This window comes from Chionomys nivalis, chromosome 22, assembly GCF_950005125.1.
Source record: "Chionomys nivalis chromosome 22, mChiNiv1.1, whole genome shotgun sequence".
NCBI classification, from domain to species: domain Eukaryota; kingdom Metazoa; phylum Chordata; class Mammalia; order Rodentia; family Cricetidae; genus Chionomys; species Chionomys nivalis.
The window spans coordinates 15,535,673-15,561,580 of record NC_080107.1 but is presented as its reverse complement, the minus strand read 5'-3'; the positions used below and the strand labels follow the sequence as shown (position 1 = coordinate 15,561,580).

The 25,908-nt window shown below is 36.4% G+C and overlaps 1 protein-coding gene and 1 long non-coding RNA gene across 2 annotated transcripts in view; one reads left to right on the top strand and one right to left on the bottom strand.

Annotated features, from left to right (window-relative positions):
* LOC130864588 (uncharacterized) overlaps window positions 1-24,829 on the top strand; it is a 193,927-nt gene extending 169,098 nt beyond the window's left edge. Inside the window, exons 4-5 of the long non-coding RNA XR_009055991.1 lie at window positions 21,791-21,999; window positions 23,978-24,829. This is a non-coding gene — a long non-coding RNA (uncharacterized LOC130864588). The remainder of the gene's footprint in view (window positions 1-21,790; window positions 22,000-23,977) is intronic.
* The window catches only part of Scn7a (sodium voltage-gated channel alpha subunit 7), a 76,867-nt gene continuing 58,364 nt past the window's right edge, over window positions 7,406-25,908 (bottom strand). Inside the window, exons 16-25 of the mRNA XM_057755189.1 lie at window positions 25,569-25,674; window positions 22,979-23,133; window positions 22,204-22,377; window positions 20,263-20,370; window positions 17,466-17,744; window positions 17,251-17,304; window positions 16,727-16,864; window positions 15,008-15,112; window positions 14,214-14,484; window positions 7,406-10,699 (exon numbers count right to left, since the gene is read on the bottom strand). Of these exons, the coding sequence (XP_057611172.1) occupies window positions 9,636-10,699; window positions 14,214-14,484; window positions 15,008-15,112; window positions 16,727-16,864; window positions 17,251-17,304; window positions 17,466-17,744; window positions 20,263-20,370; window positions 22,204-22,377; window positions 22,979-23,133; window positions 25,569-25,674 (2,454 nt within the window). The 3' untranslated portion in view covers window positions 7,406-9,635. The remainder of the gene's footprint in view (window positions 10,700-14,213; window positions 14,485-15,007; window positions 15,113-16,726; window positions 16,865-17,250; window positions 17,305-17,465; window positions 17,745-20,262; window positions 20,371-22,203; window positions 22,378-22,978; window positions 23,134-25,568; window positions 25,675-25,908) is intronic.

Below are 25,908 nucleotides of genomic sequence, written 5' to 3'. Positions count from 1 at the left end.
TATTCTGTTGCTATGTGTGACTGAAATTGTCTTAAGTAAGAGCCACATTGCTGTGTCTTTTCTACTTTGAATGCCAGTTTTAATGAAATGCTCAACATACACTGGAGAGCTTGGTCTGCTGGTAAATTTCTTCCATGGTAGCATGAGGACCTGAGTTTAATCTCTACCTCTCAAATAAAAAGAAGCCCAAATGTGGTGGTTTCAAAGAAATTGCTCTCTAAAGCAGTGACGCTATCAGGGGGAGTGGCATTATTTGAGTAGGTGTGGTCTTTGTGGAGAAAGTGTGTCACTGTGGAAGTGGGCTTTAAGGTTTCATATATGCTCAAGCCACACCCAGTGTGACAGATCACTTCCTGTTTCCCGTGAGTGAAGATGTAAGAACATTCAGCTCCTTCTCCAGCAAGCTGCTTTGCTTCCTGCCAAGACGATAATGGACTAAGCCTATGAACTGTAAGTAAGCCATCCCAATTAAATCTTTTTCCTTTATAAAAGTTGCTAAAGTCATGGTGTCTCTTCACAGCAATAGAATCCCTAACTAAGGCGGAATTTGGTATCAGGATCTGAGGTGTTACTATGATAAACCTAACCATGCTTTTGTTTGAAGGAACCTTGGAACTGCGGATTAGAAAAGCAGTCTTAAGTGTTGGTCAATGGGCCATCCTAATAGGAGGATGGAGATAGAGGTGCTGTCTGTTATGAACTGTGGGTGCCAGGATCAAGAGATTTCAGAGGAGAAGAGTGTTTTTGTGTAGCCTAAAGACTAGTCTTGTATTTTGGTGAAGAATGTGGCTGCTTTTTGCCTTTGTCCAAAGAGTCTGCCTGAGGCTAAAGTGAAGAGTTTTTTGATTAATTCTTTTGGCAAAGGAAATATCAAAGCAACCTAATATAGACACTGTTGTATGGTTACTAGTGGTCACTCTTATACAGATTCATAATGAAAAAGAGCAGGAAAATGTACGATTTGAGGAGAAAAAGAGCACCAGTAAGTGTGATGGAGCTAAGTCCTGTATTCAAGGTCATAAACAGATTAAGATATGGAATAAAGTGAGTGGTAATCTCAGGGCAAGATCCCACCTAGTTAAATTTCCAATTAATGAAAATGAATTAAAGAAATGTTTAGGGTTGGGAGTAGTGGTGTATGTCTTTAATCCAAGCACTAGGAAGGCAGAGACTGGTGGATTTCTGAGTTTGAGGCCAGCCTAGTCTATAGAACAAATTCCAGAACAGCTACGTTTAGGCAGTGAAGGAAACTATTGAAAAGAGAAAGATGGTGAAGATGTAACTGAATGAGGAGACCATATGTCAGTGCCAGTAAGCAACAGAACTCGGCAGCTTCAGCTGTATGGTTCTGACTTCAGAGTTAAGAATAGAAGAAAGGAGTATGGAATACTTTTCTGAGAAAAGGAAAGTCACTGAATCCAGGCAAAGTTAGAGGTGTTTCTGTATGGAAGCCTAGAGAGACCGTGTATGAAGCTGTGAAATTGAAGCATGGGTTGCCTTGGAGACCCCAAAATGTTATAGATGCCAGAGTCATGGGATACCTGCCAAGGAAAGCTACAAACAAGGAGTAGAACCAGCCCAAGATAAAGAAGTGTGTAGCAGTCAGCAAAGTGGAAAGGAGTTTGAGATCTTGAGAATGCTTGGATAAGACCTGGAGATGTAGGTCTTGCAGTTTGCCCAGGTGGTTGTTGGTCTTTCTTTGGTCCAGTATTTCCTCACTATGCTCCCTTCCCTATATTTTAGGACAGTAATATATATTCTGTGTTATTTTATGTTGGATGTATGTGATCTGCTTTTTCATTTTGATTTTACATGGGGTTACAGTGTAAGGGTCTGTTAGGAGTCCCCATTAAAAAAAAACCACCAGTCACATATGCAATAAGCAAGAACACTTTATTGTAATTTCAACATATTAGGGTGGCACCGAGCATTGCATTTTTGCATTATTATATGGTTTCAGGCCTTTGTGACCCAGGAAATGGAATGTGGTGGTTTGAAAGAAAATTGTACTCAAAGGGAGCACCACTATTAGGAACGATGGCCTTGTTGGAGTAGGTGTGGTCTCTTTGGAGGAAGTATGTTACTGTGGAGGTGGGCTTTAAGGTTTCATATATGCTCAAGTCATACCCGTGGTAACAGACCACTTCCTGTTGCCTTTGAGTCAAGATATAAGAACTCTCAGTTTCTTCTCTAGTACCATATCTGCTTGCATGTTGCCTTGCTTCCTGACGTGATGATGATGAACTGAACCTCTGAATTGTGAGTTGCCATAATTAGATATTTTTCTTTTTAAAAGTTGCTCTGTTCATAGTGTCTCCACAAAGCAGTAAAATCCCCAGTTAAAACACTGCAAAATGTATGCTTTGTCATCCTAGCTTTAGGGGGGAAAAAAGAATCATCAGTGTTTGCTGGCTAGTCAACTAGTCTATTAAAGTGGTGAGTTTCAGCTTCAAAAATAAGAGTGAAATCACTTGAGATGTCTCATTGGGTAAATGTACTTGTCAAACTTGACAATCTGAGTACGGTCATAGTGGAAGGAGAGAATTGACTCCTGAAATGTATCTTCAGGTATCCACACATGTACTACAGTATGTTCATGTCCCTACATGCATACACACATGCGCAAATACAAATAAATACATAAATATAATTTAAATTTAAACAAGGATGAAAACAAATTCAGGAAGACACTTGATCTTGACAGCCTTTGAACCATACCTAAACATGTGTTTGTGCACACCCATGCACATGCTCACATATGCACATACAAAAACATAACACTGTCAATGTTGGACTATATGAATTTTATATTATTAAGTATTGTATTTCATTTCACTCAAATACTGTATTTTATCATGTTATTTAAGAGTCTTCCTTTGGAATATAGTATAGAGTCATATTTAAGTCAAATCTATAGTAGTACTTAATGTAGGATTGAGAAGCCCACATTTGTTGTCTCCTGCTCATTTTTGTCATTTAATATTCTTGTTTGGTCTACTGTTTAATGTCTAAACAAAATTTCTTATATGCATTTCTATTCTCATTTCTTGTGAAAGAGCAATGTCAATTATAGTTAATCCCTCACAAATTGTCTCAAAGATTCAGATTTTATTACCAAATCAACATATCTATAGTGGTTATGCCCTGCACTATGACAACTGAGGGTTTGACTTTTTTGTCTTTTCACATTAGCATATTTATTGTTTACACATTAAACAAAAAATTTAGCAGGAAATAGTGGAGCATACAGGTTTAACAGAGTAATTATAGAAAACTCTTCAGCAGTATGGGACCATAATTTCTAAATCAATCATTTTTCATCAAAGAGAAAATCATAAGCACAGTTAATATTGTAGAGGAAACATTGATAGAAATTTGTTACCAAATACAACTGTCATTAAAATACAAAAGTACAAAACAAAATGAAACACACAGACAACATTGCAATCAGACAAATACTTGTAAGTCCTATTTAATAATGTATAGACAGTATGTCACATTTCCATTTTATGTTGAGTATTTGCGCAAAGGGTCAAGAGCTTTGTACTTGCAGTGTATTACCTAATTATGAGATCATCTTCTTTCATTCTAACCAATAGTGACAAAAGTTTAAATAATCGTGCTAACTGATATATATCCACAAAGGTGTAATATTTAAAATTTAATACATATCCTTGATTGGAAAAGTAATCTTCTATAATTTCATCTTCAATAATAAAAAGATAATATAATTATGCTGAAGATGCCTGATAGTTATTTCAGGAAGGTATTTGGAGCCACTTGATATTTCTTGTCATCGGTATTAAGAAAATAAGTGAGAAAAAGGTTCATAGCCTTCATGTTGTTTCATCAGACACACCCCAGGCAGGACGGAATCCTGCTCCACAATCACTACCCCATTAGAAAGCAGGTTCATGTTAGCTGCTTTGGCCTCTTTCATTCCCTGGAGTATTACTCTCGATTTTGATTCCTGAAACTATGAAATGTTTCCAAATTTTGGTTTAGTGTTGCATTTTTTGATCATTGTTCCAATATACAGCAGTATTCTGCAGAGAAAAATGCAGGTCAACTCAAGCTAATGCACATGCAATCAATGCCTTCCTTGAAAAGCTTTTAATCACACCTTCTTCCTGTGTAGATCAATAGCTAATGAAGGCATCCAGTTACTTCCCTCAGAATGTATTTGGGAATAGCATTAAGTGAAGAGAGCACAGAATGGCCACTTGTTTATAACTACATTATTTATGAGACATTTTCTGTGTACATGAATGTTGCTGCAATGGATGGGGCCACAGAGACCTTGGCTTAACGTACTTAGGCCACATTTCAATAGAATATTTGCATGAATTTTCTAAATCCAGAGCTTTCTTGAGCAGACATTGAAGTGACACCATTGTAATATATTTAACCATTTAGTAGAGAAGAAAAACAGCATCTTAGAGATAAATTTTTGCAACTTCCTGCGACTGAAACAGCGTGCCTCCTTTAATTAAACTAGCATTTATGTTGAGGAATCTTACTTGTCCTGAATATGTCAGAGTTTACCTTGATTTGAATACATATCATGTAGTTGAAAGAACAAATACTTTATCTTGACTTGAACTGCCAAGAATGATTGAAAGAGCAACTAAAAATAATTATTTAACAAATCCTAGAAGTTCTTTCACATACGATAAGACATGGTGTATTCAGGGATCAAGGGATAGTATTGCAGGGGTAGAAAGGGGTAGATAATTGCCTTTAATCCTGGCACTTGGAAAACAGATATAGGAAAACAACCTTGAGTTGAAGGCCTATACCTTGGCTAGCTACATTGCCACTCTAACTGCAAAGGAAGATCCCGTCTCAAACATAACAATTAAAACAAAACAAAACAACACTACCTGTGGGGTAGGATGTCAGTCCTTTGGGCATGTTAAAAGCAGTGATACAACTTTGAAGATATATTATTGACTTAAAAAAATTCCTTGTTAATTTTCAGAGTTGCCATGCCAATTTATGCCAGGTTCTCTCACAGAAAGGGCAGGGACAGAGCTGGATCTGCCAGACTTTCCCTGGAAATGAGTGGTGAGTGTTGACAACCCAGACCTCCTCCCTGGCCACTGGAGAGAAGCACACACTGAGACAGGAGTCTGTCAAAGGAGGCTCTCTTTTCATTGTATTAGGCAGGAACTTGTGTAGGTTGTGATGGGAGTGGGAGACTTGGGATGGGGTGAGGTGAAGTAAGGAATAAGGGCCAATAATATTCTGCCACATCAGCAGTGGCTGGGCAGAGGCAGATTTAGGTCGGGCTGTGCTGAGCCACTCATATACGGAAGTCATGGCCAAAGACAGGTCTCCAAACTAGAGTTAGGCTCAGGAAGTTACAGTAGGCCTCATGTCCAGGTCTCAGGAGGCCCAACAAGTTTATAATGCAGTTAACTGTGAATTAGAGTTTCCTTTCCTCACTTCCTCACCAGCCAGCATTTGTTGCCTCTTGTTTTGTAGGTCTTGGTCACTTTGACGGGAGTAAGATGAAATATGAAAGTTGTTTTACATTTTAGTCTCCTAATTGTTAATGTTAGTAATTACTTTAAGATAATTCTTACCCATTCTGTCTTCTAATGAGCATTCTGCTTGGTTCCATAGCCAGTTTTTAACTTTAAAGTTTTGTTTTATTTTCTAAATTTTAACTAAAATGTATTCATATCACTTCTCCCCTCCCTCTCATCTCTCCAACCATTTCCATGCCACCTACATCTCCTTCTCAGATTCACAGCCTCTTATGTTTTAATTACTATTGTTACACCTAAATACATGTAGCAATAGCAATATTCATACAAATAAATGCATAAATACAACCTCCTGAATCCATTTAGTCTTGTGTGTATTTATGTGTTTTTAGCACTGATCACTTGGCACTGGGTAACTATTAGAAGACTCACCTCTGGGGAAGGTTAGTTTCCACCGTCACCAGTTGTTAGTTGCTATAAGCTCATTATGTAAGGTTGAGAACCTGTGGGATTTCCCTCATCCATGCTGACATGGCAAATGATGTGACTGTGAACATATTTTTAAGCAGCCATGTTTTTTGAGACTTCATGGTTATAGTTTCTCTGTCGTATCTGGAAAACACAATCACAGTAGACTTCTTGGTCCTCTTCTTCTTACAATCATTCCATCTCTTCTTCTTCAGTGTTCCCTGTGCCTTTGGAGCATGTGTTGTTTGTTAGGTAGATCAGCTGGAGCTGAGAATCCCACAGTCAACTGTTCTATGCATTTTGTCGAGTTGTAGCTTTCTCTAAAGGTATTTGCTGTGGAAAGAAGAGTCTTTGATGAGAGCTAGAGATGCAGCAAATACCTTTATAGAAAACTACTACTCTGATTATGAAAGGTATTACTTACTTGCTTATTTGGTTTTTCAAGACAGGATTTCTCCCCTTATCACTTCATGTTCTGGCTTTGTGGGAGCCTAGCCAGTTTGGATGCTCACCTTCCTAGACCTGGACGGAGGGGGGAGGACCTTGGACTTTCCACAGGGCAGGGAACCCTGACTGCTCTTTGGACTGGAGAGGGAGGAGGAGAAGAGTGGGGGGAGGGAGAGAGAAGGGAGAGGAGGGGGAGGGAAATGGGAGGCTGGGAGGCGGCGGAATTTTTTTTTTCAATTAAAAAAAAAAGAATAATAACAGAAATCAATTGATGTGGGATTTCCCTCTGTATTCTGTGATTACCATCTATAAATAAAGGAACTGCTATGGGCCTATAACAGAGCTATAGGGGAACAGAGCTAGGTGAGGAAAACTAAGCTGAATGCTGGGAGAAAGGAGGCGATATCAAGAGAAACCATGGAGCTGCTATTGGAGACAGAAATGCTGAAACTTTGCTGTTAGGCCACGACCTCGTGGTGATTCACAGATTACTAGAAATGGGTTAAATTAAGATGTAAGAGTTAGCCAGTAAGGCTCACTTTACTAGACCTGGATAGAGGTGGGTGGTCCTTGGTCTTCGCACAGGGCAGGGAACCCTGATTGATCTTTGGGCTGATGAGGGAGGGGGACTTGATCGGGGGAGGGAAATGGGAGGCGGTGACGAGGAGGAGGCAGAAATCTTTAATAAATAAATAAAAAAAAGAAAAAAAGAGTTAGCCAGTAAGAAGCTAGAGCTAATGGGCTAAGCAGTGTTTTAAATAACATAGTTTCTGTGTGATGATTTCAGGGCTAAGCAGCCAGGAACCAACAAGTGGCCTTATACCAACAATTGATAAAACTAATAAAAGGAAGTGGGGAAACCAATAGAATAAAAATTGTTTTCTAGAAAGCCCTTACAATTGATAAGCCTCTAATTAAAACTGAAATACATCCTGTGTTAGTAAAATAGAAGACTAAATACAGAGATAATACTAAATGAATTTCAAATACAGTGTGAGTCAGTAAAATCCCAGTTTGTTCTTTCACAGATTTGATAGCTGATCAAACACTGACACGTAAACATCAGAGATCCACAGGCAACATGGTGATTTTCACTCAGTCATGAGAATGAAAAAAATGAATAAGTTACTGTGTGAATATTACATACACATTTACTAATCGAATTTGCTAATCTGGCTTACAAACCTATAATATAAAAATGAACAAAGCCAAGTGTGCTTAACAGGTGGCATTTATTTGGTTTTGCAGTATCTCAAAGTAGAACACATGGCAACAGTCCTTCACCTTCCTGCAATTTTGGATGATTATTGCTTACCATTCTTTATAAGTAACAGCAAAATGATATTAAACTCAAATTAGTGTGTGGTCTTCATGGGATTTATGGAAACGAAGCCAGTCACAATTCAGTTTTAGTATCTGCAGCAATTTCCACATTAAGTCATTCCCAGAAATTGGAAATCCAAGAAGTTGAGATAATACGCCAGCTGTCACCAGTTAAACCTCCCACGCCTTTCCTGTCTCCATCACGTGACAGAGAGAACCATGAAAGGGAAATACTTTTGTCAAAATAACCCACTGGACTCTGAAATTACATTTACTTAGGTGATCTTTCAAGGGACGTTGGTTAATTTACTAAGTTTCTGAGGAGCGGAAGTGGATAACAGAAGTTAAAGCTCAAGACCATGCATTTAATCACAAATTACAATCTCCAGGACATGAATGCACTGAGTGTCATAAAACACATTTAAAGCTTGCTTTGCAAGTCAACAGAATATGTATGGTTTTCTGTCTAATTCTGAAGGACTTCATAGGCACAGTGAAATCAGTTTTCATATAAATGGAATAAATATCAGAGTCTCACACTACATGAAGGGAAGTAAACAATTTTATGAATAAGTAAAAATCAACTATTTATATTGATGTCAGTAGTGAAAATTAATCTTTTATTTTACAGATTCTCAAATATAAAACATTTTATGAGCACGTATATGTATGACAATATATAGAACAAATGACAAGGGAAAGATAAATGAGCGATTAAAATTAATTTACATACAATGATGTTATAAAATACCAACTTAGTTTTGTCTATTATTTCATAGTCCTTATTGTTTTAAGGATCACTTTCCTTTTTAAGTTACAGGAAATACAAAGTGCAATGAAAAGAACTTTCAATTGACCAGTTTCCTAATTAAGGGTTAGGGCACTGAAAATCCCTAGGCACACTGGTTCCCTTGAACTCTTCTAATTTATGTGATAGCATGCATTTGCTGTGGATAAATGGCAAAAAATCCATCAGTTTTGATAATGAGGTGAAGCTTTAGTCCATTAACCTTTATATATCTAGTATATCTATTTAGTAAATGTGTACTTTTAAAAAAAGTATAAATGTAACAAAAATACAGAAAATGTAGGTTCAATGTGTAGATTCGTCTATGCTTCTTGCTCTATGAATGCAATCTGTTGCTGAGCTGGACCTCATGCACAGTGTGCCAGAGTGATGAGGAACCAGGAGGAGTCTAAGAGCAATGAAGCAACACACACTAACCAATGAGCCAACATACACTAATCAGAACTAAACAACTGTGAAACCACCACTGTCACAACAGAACCAAGCAAGCATACGAAAAGCAAAGAAGAAAAGCAAAAAGAGGCGTTCAGCCAAACTTAAGAAGTATATGTTACAAATTAGCCCCAATGTCTCTATGACTGAACTCAAAGGCACTTTCTGAAGAACTGCATTTTCCCTTACAGCCAGAAGCATTTCTTTATATAAGTTTCTGATTTAACCCACTACTTCTTATTTCAGAAGCACAGTCTCAATTTAAGGAAGTATCACATATTTGAAACTAAGTCCCAGGAGTGGTGACCTAGCCTGTAAAATCATATAAAAGATAGAAAAGGAAAAATATTTAGCTGCTGAATTTTACTGTCATTTCTTCCCATCTCCTCCCACTCATCTTCCACTAGAGACAACACCAGACAAGCCATGTAAAAAATTAAATAGCCAAATTACAACAGTAATCTGCTTTAGCTAACTGCACCAATATTGAGGTGCTTTTGGCCCTGACGTATAGGGCAGACTGAACATGAACATGAGTTTGGCCTGGAGATGAGATGTGTGGCCACACAAACATGTAATTATTTTCTCTACTCTGCGATAAGTACTCATACTTAAACATTAAGTGTTTGGGAGATGTGGGAAGAAATCAGAAATGAGAACTGAAATTAGATGTGGGTTTGAATAGATGTCTTTTCCTCGATTTTGTCAGAACGGACACCTTTAGAAGCGGTATCATCTCTGTCGTCATCTATTACAGGGATATCTGATGTGTTTTTGTCAGTTTGCCTTAAGCGGTAACTCTTATATGCACGCTGGATGATGGTTGCCGAAACTGCCTCCTGTTTACGTTTCAAAGTGGTTGTAATTGGTTCGTATGTGATTTTGAAAGGGTTTGCTAAGATAAACCCAGACTCTATCTCTGAAAGAATTTTCTCCACTCTCTCATCTTTTCCCATCACTCTTTTGGTAAAGGCAAGTAAGATGTCAAGGCAATGAATTCTGTCACCTGCAGCCATAGGGAGATCCATAGCCACAAGCTGGCTCTTGTTCGGTTTTGCCATGAAAAGAGGCGGATCTAGAGCAGCTGCAAAATCTGAAAGCTTGCTAGAGTCTATGTACTGGGTCCTATCAGGGTCAAACCTGTTCCATACCTGGAAGAATTTCTTAAAGTCATCTTCACTCAAGGTCCTGTTTTTTTTCTTAAAAGGAATGCTCAGGAACTCCATGATCAACACAATGTACATATTAATAATGATCAGCCATGATATGAGGATGTAACTGACAAAATAAAAAATCCCAAGAGAAGGGCTCCCACAATCTCCCTTGACCTGGGTGCCAGGATTAATTTTATCAGGATCACAGTCAGACCATTGACTGTTGAAAATTGCATGTAGCATGCCATCCCAACCAGAAAATATTGTAACTTGAAAGAGACAGAGCATACTGCTTCCAAAGGTCTCAAAGTTGGATACATCATTAATTCCAGCTTCTTTCTTAACATAGGCAAAGTTGTACATTCCAAAGATGGCATAGGTGAACATGACCAGGAAGATGAGAAGACTAAGGTTCAGCAATGCAGGGAGTGACAGCAGCAACGGTAGCATCAGATCATAAAACACCTTCAGTCCTTTCCCGGGACGCAGGATGTGGATGACCCGAGAGAGAAGTATTAGTTGCACAAATGAAGGAGGCACAAAGTGTTGTCCTATTGTCATAGGCAGCAACAATCCTTAGTGTGAGAAGAGATACAAGTAGGCAACAAAATTAACCCAAATGCAACCATGTACAGAAAACACCATTTATTTTGCAAGCACTCTATTTTTCTACGGCTCATGAACCTATTGTCAATCCCTCACTTAACGTAGCTCATGTAACAGCATGTTGAACACTGGGTGAGCTAAATATTAACTGTCACAATGACTAGGGTACTTACCAAATTCAGAAGACATTTTTCTACACTGTCATGATAAGGTACTTCTGAAATCATAGATGACCAAATGTACACTGTAGGTCAATAATCAAATTTTTTTCTGAATATTGCTGGATTAAGGAATTTTGCTCAATTTCATGCTGAATGCTTTAAAAATGTATCATGTAAATATTGGGAGATGCATAATATAATTTCTCTCAAAGATTTCATAACCCATTAACTTATGATAGCCATTAATGATGCAAGTCAGTAAGACATTATTGATAACTACAGGTATAAAATGTATAGCATTCAGCGAATCGTAAATTGTAATCTATTTTGTTTCTTTTATAAGTAGTATTTCAGGCCAAAGAACTTTAAATATGAGTAGAAGTTGTAAGCATTTCATTATAACGTCACACTGGGTTTTGGTTGAGAAGTGTCATGAGGCTTTGCTCTGTTTTTCGAGAGAGGGGGTCATGGCTGACACTTTTGTTAACATACGGCCCGAAAAGATGACATTTTTGTGACGTTCCATCATGTCTATATTCCCTCTAAAGTGAGTCTTTCACCCTAGCCAAAATCCCCTTTCTCCCCAGTCTCCCAAGCTCTTCCTTTATTCAAAAAGCATCTTCATTCAACCATGCACACATTCATCCACATGCTCATCACCAGGAAATTAAACCCCTTATCTAAAATCTGTTCTCCTGTTGACATGATTTTCCATGAAATCATGTCAAGTGAAGAAGGCATATTCTCCTTCCCTCTACATTTCTCAGGCCAAAAGCAGAATAAGGATCTTTGTAGCTTTTCAGTGGGACTCGCAGGCAGATTTTGTTCAATCTTTTTTATTAAGAGATCAGATTCTGACTCTCTGTGGATTGTGTTGCTCCACTCAGTCCTTTCCTATGCCCTGGCTCTGTGAACCACACAGTCTTCATCCTTTACGCTCAGATAAAGGCTTTAGTAAATGGCTCCAGCCCGTTCGCCCCAGCCTCTCTCTCAATAAAGGACTCCTCCCAGGCTTCCACAATCTCACTCAACTCAACCATACTCTTTACTTTACTACAGATGCCTGCATCAGTGCCTGGGGCCAGAAGAGTGGAGCATCAGGCTTTAATCACTTTCTCACGGGCTGATTTTCCCTTCACTGTCCTTCTGTAATTCAGTTGTTTTCTTCCTGGTGCCTCTTCCAGCTCTCTGTAGCTTTCTATCAATCTTCTCACAGTCTTCTCTCAGTAGTCAGTGGCATGGATTCACTATTCTAATGAAAGGACTGACAATTCCGAAAGTGCTAATGTGCTTTCAGGTGGGTAGTTTATGTTTTCTGCGATGAAAGTCATGGTTAATATCATTAGACCTTTAAAAGTTTTTCTTTTAATTTTTTGAGATTATAATCTAATTGTGGAGGCCCAAAACTGTGAGCCTATGTCAACACTGACCAAAGGTCAGAGTTGGGATTTATGTAAATTCCTTCAAGGTTATTTGGTTTCTACCTCAAACAAAGGTCCCACCTAGATTTCCACCAGAGAGTTCTTTTCCTTTAAGGATATTGTCAACAGGTGTGGCTAATAGCCAGACCTTGCATTTCAGGAATAGAGAAGCAGATATGTTTCTGCTTCAAACAAAAGACTAAGGTTCAAGTTCCTTTAAGATGATAGCATTGGATTCCACCCAGGGAGAGGTTTGCTTACAGAATGTTTTGGTCTAGGGTGTGAGTGTGACTTGTTTTGTTCTCGCGTCAGCAGGCCGAGCCCGTGACCTTCAGTTGGTCTATTCATTTCCTTGTACCCTGTTAAAGCACCTTTTTTGTCTTACTCCTACCTTTTGTGGTTAGGGGTACTTTAAGAAATTGGAAATTAAACATGAGCGATTTCAGTATTCACTGGAGTTCCCTCCAGGTACTATTCTATATGTTTCTGTTTTATTATTTTTAAAAGTGGCTTCATATTCTTTACTATATTTCTAAATCCCAATGCCCCTACCCTGTCAAAAAGTTTTTTGTCAAAGCTGGTCCCCGACACCTAATCACTTCAATTTCTCTTCCCTTTCCTTCATCTAAACCCTCCCATATACCTTGCATTACTCTCTTTCAAATTCATGGCCTCTTTTTACATTAATTGTTGTTAGACACACACACACACACACGCCTAAATAAATAAATATAACCTGCTCAGTCTGTATAATGTTATTGCATGTATGTTTTCAGGGCTGGCTATTTGGTATTGGGTCACCAACTGATGTGCTCTTCCTTGGGAAAGACTATTTTACTCTCAACAATCCTTAGTTATCTGTAGTTCTTTGTGTAGAATCAAGATCTCCTTGACTTACCCTCAGAGCATGTCTAGCATCCTTGTTCAGCCTTGTTTAAGCAGTCATAGTGGGGAGACTTTATGGGTGTGGTTTCTGACATTTCTAGGAGACACATTAAACTTCCTGATCCTCTCGCTCTTACAGATTTCCTGCGCCCTCTTCTGTAAGGATCCCCGAGCCTTAAGTGCAGTATCTGACATCATGGACTCTTAAACGTTATCTACTCTCATGAAGTTCACATTCTGGTTATACAGAAGCAAACACTAAATAAACTTTATTCCCAAAATCATTTTGTCCTAAACTTAGTGACTGTCTATGTCCTTACCTAGTATGTCTTTGTTTAAATTTGCTTCTTATATGATGTTTTCTCTGACCATCATTTACTGACAAGGTACCCTTCCCTCTTTATGTGCTTTAGCACTCCTGCTTCTTACATAACAGCAGTATGGAGAGTGTACTGCTGTGCACATGTATCCTCTGAGAGTCTGTAAATTAGGTACGTATACAAATTATTTCTAACTTTTATTTGCAGAGCCCAGTCTATTTGGCAAGAGGATTAATGGAATGTATTTGGCAACAAAGAGTGAGATTATCCAAGGAAGAGAAAATTAGACACAAATTCATTAAACCCTAAAACTATGCACTAGTGACAAAAATCCTTTAAATCCTAAAATTCTAATGCTGCAAAGGTTGGAAATTTTTTTTTTTTTAAATTTGGAAGCAAGAAATCTTAGTGAGTTTAAATGTCATGCGACTTTAATACAAAGAGCTCCTTCTCCTTGCAGCCTGGAATGTCACAAACTACAGATTACCAAGCAGGTATCATATGTTTGTGACAGATACTTTAAGCTTTATAACACAAGAAATGTATAAAGAAAATATATACATTACGAACAGTAATTCCCTCTTTTGAGGAAGAAAATAGTCTCATCATTTTGCTTCTGAAGGGTCACTATCTTGGTAGACATTGTGATCAACTGAATTAACTCCATATAGAAAATTTGACAGAAACAAACCTCACCTGTAATGGAGAAAACGATCACTGTAAAATCATGAACATTCCACACATCGGTGAAATAGTGGCAGTGGAAGGCAGCGAGCTTCAGCATGCATTCCAGAGTGAACAGCACAACAAAAACGGAGTTCATCCAGTAGATGGCAGCTTCCATTTGTGGACTCTGCTCATCATTTTGTATCATAACGGTTGTTGCTTGGAAACAGATAAGAACTATGATGATAACATTAAAGACACGATGTGTTACTAGGTCAAAAATGAAGCCTTGGATCTTGTTCTGTAGGTGAAGAAAGGTGCAATATCTATTAACGAGTTACTGTATATACTTATATAAGTATATACATAGTTCTGGATTCTACAAGTTCCCTCTCAAAATAATACAAAATGGAACACGTGAATTCTTTGTCAAAGAATGTATTTTATAATTGTGTCAAAAGATTATATACATACATACATACTGTATTTATCTCTATATTTTGAGACAGGATAATGTGAACTAAGCTTGTCTTAGACTTGCTATGTTGTGAAGACTTGCCATGACCTCCTCATATTCCTGCTTCTACCTCCCAAGTGCTGGGATTACAGGCATGCCCCACTACACCTAACATATTTGTTAATAAAACACATTTTTAACATTTAAAAAAAGATAATGAATAAACTTATATTTACTTATTTTTATTTTTTGGTAAAGGGGTTTACTTATTCATGGTGATAGGGATCAAGCATCATGGTGATAGGGTTAGTTAGGAAAGCACTCTATCACCAATAAATTTATTTAATTTAAAATAATATTTTCTTACTATGGGACGGGGTGCTGGTCTCTGAGAGTCTTCATACAGGAGCTTCTTCAGTGCCCAGTACTGCTTTTTCTGTTTTACTGTTATAAAGATATTTGATCCTCCCTGGTAAAAAAAATAAATAAATAAAATATATGAAAATTGAATTGCATTTCATCTAATTCTTTTCTTTACTGATGTGTACTTCAGAGACCTGGTCATCATTCTTTACTTAGTCAACTTTTGATATTTCTATATGAAAATTCATAAGAAATACATAGGATACATGATGTTCAATCATCTGTATTACACTTTTCTATTTTCTCTTAGAGATAAGGAAGGCCCACTGTAAGAACTGACTTGAACAAATAACATTTGAGTCTTTTAACAAGAAGGAATAAATAAAATTAGAATTGGATCAATTTGCATTTGTATAAATTCAGTTATTGTCATATTTTACAAATGCAACTGAAAGATTCTTTTAAATAATTCTGAAAGTATAGCACCCTATCTAACAGCTGATTCATTTTTGTGTTTCTAGTGCTAATTTCAGTATCTCATTTAAAAATATATAAAGTGAAGAGTGTCTTTAATCTAGGAATAGTCAATGTTTATTTTCTAAGTCAGAATCTCGTCACTAGAATTGGCATGTACCACAATCATGAAACCCAGAAATAAACTCTAATATGTTGTCCCATTGGGGGTCAGTCCTAGGCTGCTGTAGCATCGACTCAAACCATAGGTTACCATTTAGCTTTCTGCTCCCCCTGAGTAGCAGACCCACCTGCTAAACATGCCTAGGCATCCGTTTTATGATCTGCAACTTTCTTTACTTAAAAAAGAGCTTTCTGACTTAGGCTGGATCCATGCTGGTTATGACTCTAGAGGTTTAGAACACATTGATGTATGGAACTCTTCTATGGTTAGGGAGATGCCTGGGCCAAGGCGCTTGCCTTGTAAACAAAGGGATAATTCTGAGATTCTAAGAACTGACAAAAGTCTGTAGGAGGACCTCACAGGTAATCTCAAAGTTGCAGGCAGACGCAGAGACAGATCCCTGGCATGCACTGGCTAGTTTGGTGAGCTCTGTCAAAGTTAACTTTTGGTTTCTATATGGATAGGCAAATGTGGGTACATACATATGCATATACATGTACACACACACACTGTCGCTATTTGGACAGAGCTGATGATGATTGTAGGTACAGAGAGAAGTATCTTGAAATTGATCCATTTTGGTCAATTAGAGCTCATTGATTTTGTATATTTCTGGAAAGATTTCCTTGTTTGTGTAATACCAAATCTGAAATACATTTAATCACCATATATCATCATTTGTGTCTTGTACTTGATCACAAAAATGACAATGTACCTTAACAATGCTTTGAAGAATATCATCTCTTTATATCAAACAATAGTCAGACAGACTCTATTTCAACAATAGGACTTTTTTTCTGGATGTACGCACATATTTGTCTATAGACATAGTAAGGTCATTACACTATTATTTATAAACACACACATAAATGTAGAAACTTCTTAACTTTAGCTCTTGTCTGACTACATTTTGAATATTGCATATACAGTAAGGTTAGGTGTTTTATAAAGTTTACAATATATAAGTACATTAGTTATTGTTCACTTATATTTTTAGCATGTAACAATGACATTAAATCAATAAGACAATTCTTGAAGTTTTTGTAAAGTTGTTTAATTTTAAGCACAAAGAATATTTATACTTATCTTAATTTTCTGCTTGTTGAAATTGCTAACAGTAACACCAACCAGCATACTCAGAGGGAGAAATAGTCCAAAGATAACAAAGATGATAAAATAGTTGTACATGTATAGGTTGTATTCATAAAGAGGCTGCATATATACCTAAAATTGAATGTGAACAAATTAGTAAGACATGGATACTAATTTTCTAAAACATGAGACTCATCAGACAACTGATGACAAGAAACCCAACCCCAATACATAAATCAAATGCTTTCCTAGCTTCTTGGTGCAAGAGTATCATGGTCTTATTCATGGCTTTGCTCATTTGGGCTTTTAAATGTGTTTATTTAGTCCAGTTATTGTGAAGAAAAAGATAACAATCTTTCAAGAGAGATAGCTGAGACTCAATTGTTGATGTGTTATTGGGAAAATATTCAGTGCCCATGAAACACCAACTCTGAAATTCTTAACTCTTATAATTTACTCTTGTGATCTGTGCTTAAGTTATCATCTTGATAATGACATTGTGAATGTCAGCTACTTACATCAACAGAATCAACTGCTGAATACATAATTCCCAGCCATCCATTAAATGTTGCCTGTCGAAAGTAAAATAAATATGGATGAATTTTATAGAAAACTTTTTATTGTAAATAAAAAGCAAACATTAATTTTTTTTTGTTTAGTGCTCTAAAACTCTGAATGATGAGGTCTAGATTGAAAGTCAACTTGTTTTCAATAGTTCAGAAAGTATACTCACCACTTGGAACAGAGAAAGAAAACCATTTCCAACATTATCAAAGTTCAGTTTGTCATTCTCCCAGGGCATTGATTCATTAAATACCAGATTTTCACACTGACTTTTATTCATAACTTCATGTATAAAGAATACTTCTCCACTTGTTGGGTCTATGCATTTGTAGAACTTGCCAGCAAATAAGTATACTCCGATAATACTGAAAAGCAGCCAGGTCATTAGGCAGATCAGAAACACACCCGAAGTGGGTGACATTGTTTTTATCAAAGCTGTCAGAACCACCTGGAGAATAAACAAGTGAATGTTTTAGATCAGGAAGGGAGAACAGTCTTCATTTCTGATCACATTAAAAATACTCATTAATATAGTGCCATAGTGAATCATATAAAATGCATATCCAGAGATTGAATAATTCATATACAAGTGTTGGAATCATCTAAATAGTTGATTTTAATAAAAATATACTAAAAGGTCTTAAACGTAAAAAATTGGTACATCATTGATAGGCAACAAAACTGATTAGTTCAAATACTAGACTAAATTTTTTATTCAGTGACCACACCCATTCAGTGAGATTGTATATGATGTTAGAATGGCTAAGATAACTTAAGTTCAAGGCATTAATTAGACTGTGGAGAAAGTATATAAAAAGTGATAGGGAATGGACTGAGAACTGACTTGAAGCTTATGATCTTTGAAAGGATGGACTTACAAAGGAGGCAATAAATGAACGGCCCAGAAAAAATGAAGCCGAAATGGATATATTGGTGATGGATTGGTTTACTGAGCATGCAGCTCTAACTCCCATAAAATGAAATTATGGGATGCCTATGTAAATGGACTGGGCTGGAAACACTGTGCTGAGTGAGGTAACCCGGATCTAGAACTACCAGCATTACATGTTCTCTAATACTTTTATGTGATCTTAGCCTGGAATCTTTGCATTGTTTAATTTGAACTAAAATGGGTCCATTGGTGGTAAAGGAGAAGAAGGACCTTAAGGGAATGGGGGGGGGTGTGACTAGAACATAGGTGATAAGAAGAACGAAAGAGGAATAATTGGGATGAGGTTTATGTGGGGTTGGATAGGAGCTGGGGGAGGGACAATTAACACATAGGATGTTTCTAAAGCCATATGGAAACCTACTATTTTATAATCTCTCTCTATATGTATTCATATACGTATTTATCTACATATATTCATTTAATAGCTTAATTGCAGACACCCGACATAGGGATTATGCTTATTCAAGAAGCCATAGGCTGTTAAACAAAAAGCCTAGGGCATGTGTGGGATATCTCCTCTTGAGTAGTTGGACCCTGAGGGTCCCAGTATTCTCATTACTTTTTGTCTCTCATGAGAATGTGATGATGAGACCCTATTGCAGAAGACACCACACACACTGGTCACAAGATCTAGAGAAATCAGGTGGGCATTGAAAGCTGCCTTTATACTAACTTTCATCATTATACCAGAATGTGCTATGCAGACTGCTGGGGGGTGGGAAAGTCTTTAAAAACCTTCAAAAATGCTGCAAGTGCTGGGAACTGCAGTAATGAATGGTGAAACAAGATATGGCCAAGGTGCAATAGCTGTAAGCATTATGGGGATAATTCCTGATTTCTGGTTGGATATAAGGAAGGTATCCTCCTCAGGAGGAGACATGTTTAGTGCTGCAAAGCTGCCTGACCAGGTCCTAGAGGTAAATCTGCTACTATTGTTTTGTTAAATGAACATTATATCAAACTATCTTAAAAATTTGTATTTCTCTTGCTGTAGATTAGTCCAATTCTTAGACATGGCCGAAGAAGTCTCTCCATGCCTCGGATAACAGTTAATGCCCAAACAACAGGAGAATGTGAGGAGAGTGGTGGCTAAGTGACTGTGGCGTGTTCAGCCACGAATGGAACATTCAACCATTCTTCCTCCCCACGGCTCCAGAACCAGGGTAGAAAAGGGGCAGAGGGACTGTAAGAGCCACTGGTCAGGAAAGACCAGGGTGAAACTGTATTTAAGACACGACAGGACACCTGTACTCAGGAACTGATAGCAACCACTGTTGCCGCCACAGATTAAACAAGTCTACATTTTAGGATGGAGTGGAAAGAGGATCAAGAGGTTCCTGAGCCCCTGTTATTCAATGACGAGCGGTGGACAGTGATGTCTTCTGGTGAACGAGAGTCAGTTTTCTTTAAGGTTGTGGCTCTTGGTGGGTCAGCTCCAGTGGATTTCTCACACCCAGAAGTATACACAAATTAGAGTCAATGAGTTATTAAATAAAACACAGGAAAAAGACATTATATGGGTAGGAAATGTAAGGAGATAGGGGTGGATCTAGGAGAAGTTCAAAGAAAGAGTTGTGGGTAAATGTGATCAAAACATTTATAAAATTAATAAAGAATTCACTGAAATACTAAAATAGTTAATGAACTGACTGAAGTTTTATTTCCCAGTAGTTACAAGCACATCACACACACACACACACACACACACACACGGGATATATGTATATATATATATATATATGGTTTAGAAATACATTGTTTCTGAAACTGTATTTAACCTGTCAACTTTTAACTTATCTTTATTTATACTGTTAATTTTGTATCTTATTATCAACTACTAAAGTCTTTAAAAGAGCACTAACAGAGCTAGAGCTTCTCTATTTGCATGAAATGTGATATGTTATTTTTCTGCTTTAAAAGAACCGTGAAAAGCAACAATAAAGTCTGTAAATTCGTGGAAATGTAGTGGGCCCAAATGAAAACTCCCGGCCCAGTTTTAAGTCTTCTGTCATACCTTCATTTTTTCAAACTGAGAGAGAACTCTGAGTGCTCGAAGGAATTTGATGGAAGTGAGTGGTTTCAGATCTTCTCGGGTTTTGCCTATTAAGCTAAGACAAAACACCTGAAAAACGTTAAAAAAGAGTGTGATAATGAGCTTTGTGCTTATAATAAAAGACACTTCAAAACCTACCATCCAACCTTTAAAACACTTAAATATACATTTCATAATATCTTAATAATACAAATTGTAAGAATATCATTTTCATTAAAATCTTTTAAAAAACAATTTGACAGTAGTCATTTTCAGAAATGAATACCACTATCTATATATAAATTTGATATTCAATATTATCAAGATTAATACTTATATTGCTTTTTAGTTTAAAATAAGATCACTTTTAATATGGCAATGGAAATATATTCATTAAAACTAGATATAGAATATATTCATATATTCACCTCTGAATTATTATGGTTAAGGCAACATATAAAACAAGAATTCAGAAACCAGATATGAAGAAAGATATTAATTTAATTATATGAAAGCATAATTATAAAATTATAGTTATAAAGTTACATTATTTGTAAATTTATATTCAGAAAATCATCAGGACTTAATATATGGGACTTAGAATTAAACAAGATTGGTATAGCTATAATAAAACTTTTGTTATATCTATATGCTTCTTATATTTTCAATACAATATAGAGAAATAATACCTTTTTGTTCTTAATTCTGTACTATAAAGATGGTTGAGATAGCCTTAGAAACACATATGTACATAAGCGTACAGGGAGCATTGATGTGCAGTGTACGGATGTGCAGATGTGCAGTGTCTTTTTCTGTTGTTTTATGGAGTATAAGGCTAATGGTAAGAACTGACTTAGATGACACAGGCTACCTACTGCAAGTCACTAATTATAAATAGAAAAGCCTCCACAGTTGTCCATAGTATAGACAGTAAACTAGTATTTGGGTAAATGTTATTAGCTCTATGGTATGCCTAGAAGACATTGGGATAAAGGAGGGAAAATAATATTCAGAAAAATTATGCCCTAACAGCACTTATCTTTTAGTATAAGAAGACAAACTGAAAATAAAAACAAGAACAAAAACAAAAACAAAAAGAAGCAAATAAATTATATAATACTCCTAAATGTTATTGAGATGAAAAATGACAAAGAAAATACTGGGGTGGTTGTAGTTTTAATTAGGTAGCAAAGGATGAAGGGACTTCAAAGGTTTCATTTTAGCTATAACAAAAATACTAGCAAAATCCCAGATTGTGGGATGAGTACCAGGCAATAGGGCAGAAGTCACACTGGCTAATTTGAAGCGTTTCAAAAGCCAGTGCTGGTAGATGAGATATCGGGGTGGAGAATAATAGGGGGGATGTGAAGCAGAGTGGCAGATGATCTCATCACACGTAGGGTCTGGAAGGATTTTCTGCTCTGAGGAGGACAGACTGTTATAGGGTCCCACAAACAGAAGTGCATTGAATGACATTCACCTTATAACTTTCACTTTGATTTCTGTGCAGAAAACAACAGAAGCTGCACCTTGGCAAGAGCAAGAATGTCAGCAAAGAATTGGCATGAGAAACCCTGACACCTTGAAGGATGATGATGACGACACGAAAGTCAAAATGTGGATGTCATATTTAAAAGCCAATTCAGTAGAATTTAAAGATTTTTAGTGGTATTTCCAAGATACTGTTCAATAAAATTGTTCTCATCAGTAATTTCACAGGTGAATTATTAAAATGATCTAGAACTGTAATGTTGAATATTTCAAGTTGTGCAGTGACAGGATATGAATAAAAATTAAGTATTACAGATGGGGAAATTATAGAAAGTGAGATGCTGATGTTGAGGCTGTGGGGGGCAGGAAGAAGGTAGGAATAAGGTGAAATGATGAGAGTAAAAAGAAAATAGTTCTTAAAAAAATACATACAAGGACGACCATGAAGTCCAGCTTGTACCAGGTGTTAGAGAAATAGGCTTTAAAGCCATAAGCTACCCACTTGAGAAGCATCTCCAGAATGAAGATGTAAGCAAAGATCATGTCTGCATATTCTAGTAAGATCTTAATGGTTTTTCGCTGATCAATATATATATCTTCAAGAGCCTGTAATTAAAAATGTTAAATGTTAATATACAAAAATTCTAGGAACTCTGATTATAAGGAATCAAATTCAACTTCAAGTGCATTGAGACATAAACTAAAGACATTAGTAAATTGGGAGCATGGGGACAATGGGAGAGGGTTGAAAGGGGAGGACAGAAGAAGGGAGGGGAGCAGAGAAAAATGTATAGCTCAATAAAATCAATAAAAATAAAAAATAATATATAATACATTAAATCTAGTTTACCTATTTTTACTTCCTTTTCCCATTACAATATGTAATTTTGAAATTATTGTTTAATTTTGATACTTAAATTTAACATCAATACTGTGTTTGTATGTATTATATAGTATTTACCATAGGTAGATCAGTGATACAAAATTCCATATTATAAAATAGTATTGACATTAAATTTAATATTGAATCATTTGTACTCATTGTTTAATAAAATGTAAGATATTTTCTGTTGATAACAAATCACAGAACATTGAATCTGGAGCTATATTAAGTATTCTGGGCAAAGCCATCTGGCATAGTGATGATCTTGAAATGATAATCTTAGAAGTTATTTTCACAAGACGTTTACTGAGGCTGCGTGCTCACCAGAGTGCCTGTGCTGAGCAGAGTGACCATGCCAATGAAACACGTGAACCAGCTGTTTTCCACTATCTTGCAGCAAGTTTTCCTTATGTTCTTCCAAATATTTCCATTCCGAGATTCTCTACTGACATGACCTGGTGAAGATTTTCGTTCATAACCTGCCAAGAAGGAAACTGGTAGAAGTAAATATCTAGAAACTCACAAAGAGTAAATGTCTCAACCTTTAGAAGCCTTATCAATGACTTATTTACTGAATCAGATACAGATGGGGTGTGATTTACACACAATTGACTTTTGACTGCTGCTCAGTGGTTTGTGATCAGTGAGGAGCAAGGAAGAACTGAACTTGTGGGTTTGGAGGAGGAGGAAATAACCCAGCAGGTAGATATAACAGAACACCCTTCAACCATACACAGAAGAGAACTAACACAAATAAAAGCACTTCCTCCTTGCTACCCCAAATGTACAAACACATTTGGTAGCTTGTGAATCACATTTTGAACACTCAGTGTAAGGATTTAAGACATTTATTTATATTAACACATATCATATTAACTCAACTAAATTTCTTTGAAATTGACTCTTAGGCATCGTGGAAATAGGAAAGTTGAGTGAGAAAATTTAAAGAGACAGTCAGGAATGCCAAGTACTTCATGGGGTGAGTATATGGAGCTGCAGGAAGCCTGCCTTTTTTCCAGAAAGAGCTAGTACAATCAAATCTGTAGATTGACAAGGGAATGGTTATTGGAGGTGTTGAATATATGAATGTGAGTGGAATGTAAAGTTAAGAAATCATTTTAGTAGTTTTTATTGTTAAGTTATGTATCTTTCTAAAAATGGGATATATTTATACCTTTGTTTTAGATGATTAATATCCTTGAATTTAAGTTGCTGAAATATTTACATGTGTGTTTAGGGCAGGGCATTTGCCCACATTGGTAAGTGTGAAGTTGACACTGAGATGTCTTCCTCAATAGCTTCTACATCTGTGTTTTGAGACAGGTTTCTCACTGGACCTGGCACTCACCATTTCAACTAGACTGGCTGGCTCCCTGCATCCCCCTGTGTCTGCTTCCCCATCACTGGAATTAAAGACAAGTGTTACCAGACTTGACTATCATATGGATGCTTGGGATCTGGTCATGATGAATTGTATAACAAGCACTTTATCCCTTGAGTCATCTCTTCAGCCAAAATATATTCTTATTGTAAAACTATTAATTGACGATTTTTGGCAGTTAGTACTTCGATGACTTTTCACTGATCTAAAATGTCCAAATATGTAGTAATTTTTTAATCTTGCTAGGAATAACATTTGAATTATAAATCACTGAGAAGTATATGTCATGTATCTAATGTGATGAAGACCTCACTGAAATTGTATATTTTCATGCAGTAGATTGTTGCCTGAAATTTCTGTCCTACCTGATCCCACAGCTGTTTAGTCCCAAATAAACACACAGAGGTCTACACTAATTATAAACTCATTGGCCTATTAGTTCAGGCTTCTTATTAACTCTTATAACTTATATTAGCCCATAATTCTTGTCTGTGTTAGCCACATGGCTTGGTACCTTTTTTGGCGAGGCAGTTACATTTTGTTTGCTCTGTGTCTGGCTTCCTCTCTGTCTGGGTGATGACTGCAGCCTGAAACTTCCCTCTTCCCAGAATTCTCGTTGCCCTGCCTCTACTTTCTGCCTGGTTTCCCCATCTCTACTTCCTGCCTGGTTGTTCCACCTATACTTCCTGCCTGGCTACTGACCAATCAACATTTATTTAAAATACAAGTGACAGGGTACAGACCATTTTCCCATAGCACTTCATTAATTTCTATGTAAAATATCTAAACATATAATCATGCTTTATTTTCCTATTAAAATTGTAGAATTTTTGATTCAATTTTTAGTGTCTAAAATTATTTTACTTACCTTTAGAGTATATGTGATATATAAAAATATTTTATGTAATATATGTATTTTAGTATTGATTTATCTATACTTTCTGTTTTTCATGTTATAGAATAATGTACTCAGTTGAATAACTACAGTACGCAATTAAATATGAACATTAGATATATTCTTAATACTATGTATAGCAGGAATACTACATTTGAATAAATTTTAGGATCAATATTATTCTACTAATAGACAAGTGCTCAGAGTTTTTTTCTCTATCAACTATGTCTGTCACTACAGGCAGAATCGGTGAGCTAGAATAATGATGATACTGATGACATTATTCAGTGTTTGCATGGGCAAGCACACACACTAACCTTTTTAACCAGCTTATAAGGTTTGTCATTGTTTAGATTAAGGAACAATGAGAGGAAGAGAAAACAGACAGTAAATAGGGAGGTGAAATCAAACTTGATGGCAGAGACAGCTGTCATATTAGACGATACCAAACAAACTCTCTTTTCCCAAAGATGGATTTTTTCCTTTATACTTCTTGATCTATTAAGTTATGGGTGGGTGAATAAATACACATTTCAACATGAATACAACCCTTCTATAATTAAGGCTAAAAGTAAATATTTAGATTCAGAGAAATTAGGTCTAATTTTGAAAAAATTACCAAAGAAGCTTCTACTTGCCATTTTTGTGAAGCTTTGGCTTTTCCCGTTGATAGACCATTTCTTCTTCTTCAGAGATTGCAATATCAACGGTGCTGCATTCAGATGAACTAGACTGCTTCATTTTCTAGAAAAAATATAGCCCCAACAAAATAGTTACAGCCAAAGTTTAACTTGATAATTGTAAGTTTATTTCATATAAATATTATATACAGGAAGGATATTATCAAAGTTAAAAAAACATCATGTTAATTTGGGAGCTGATACTGAAACTCATTTTGTAAATAAGGATTTGTTTTTTAAATTGGTTTGAAATACTGAGTGAATAACATTAGATAAAATCAAAGGTTAACTAAAAAGA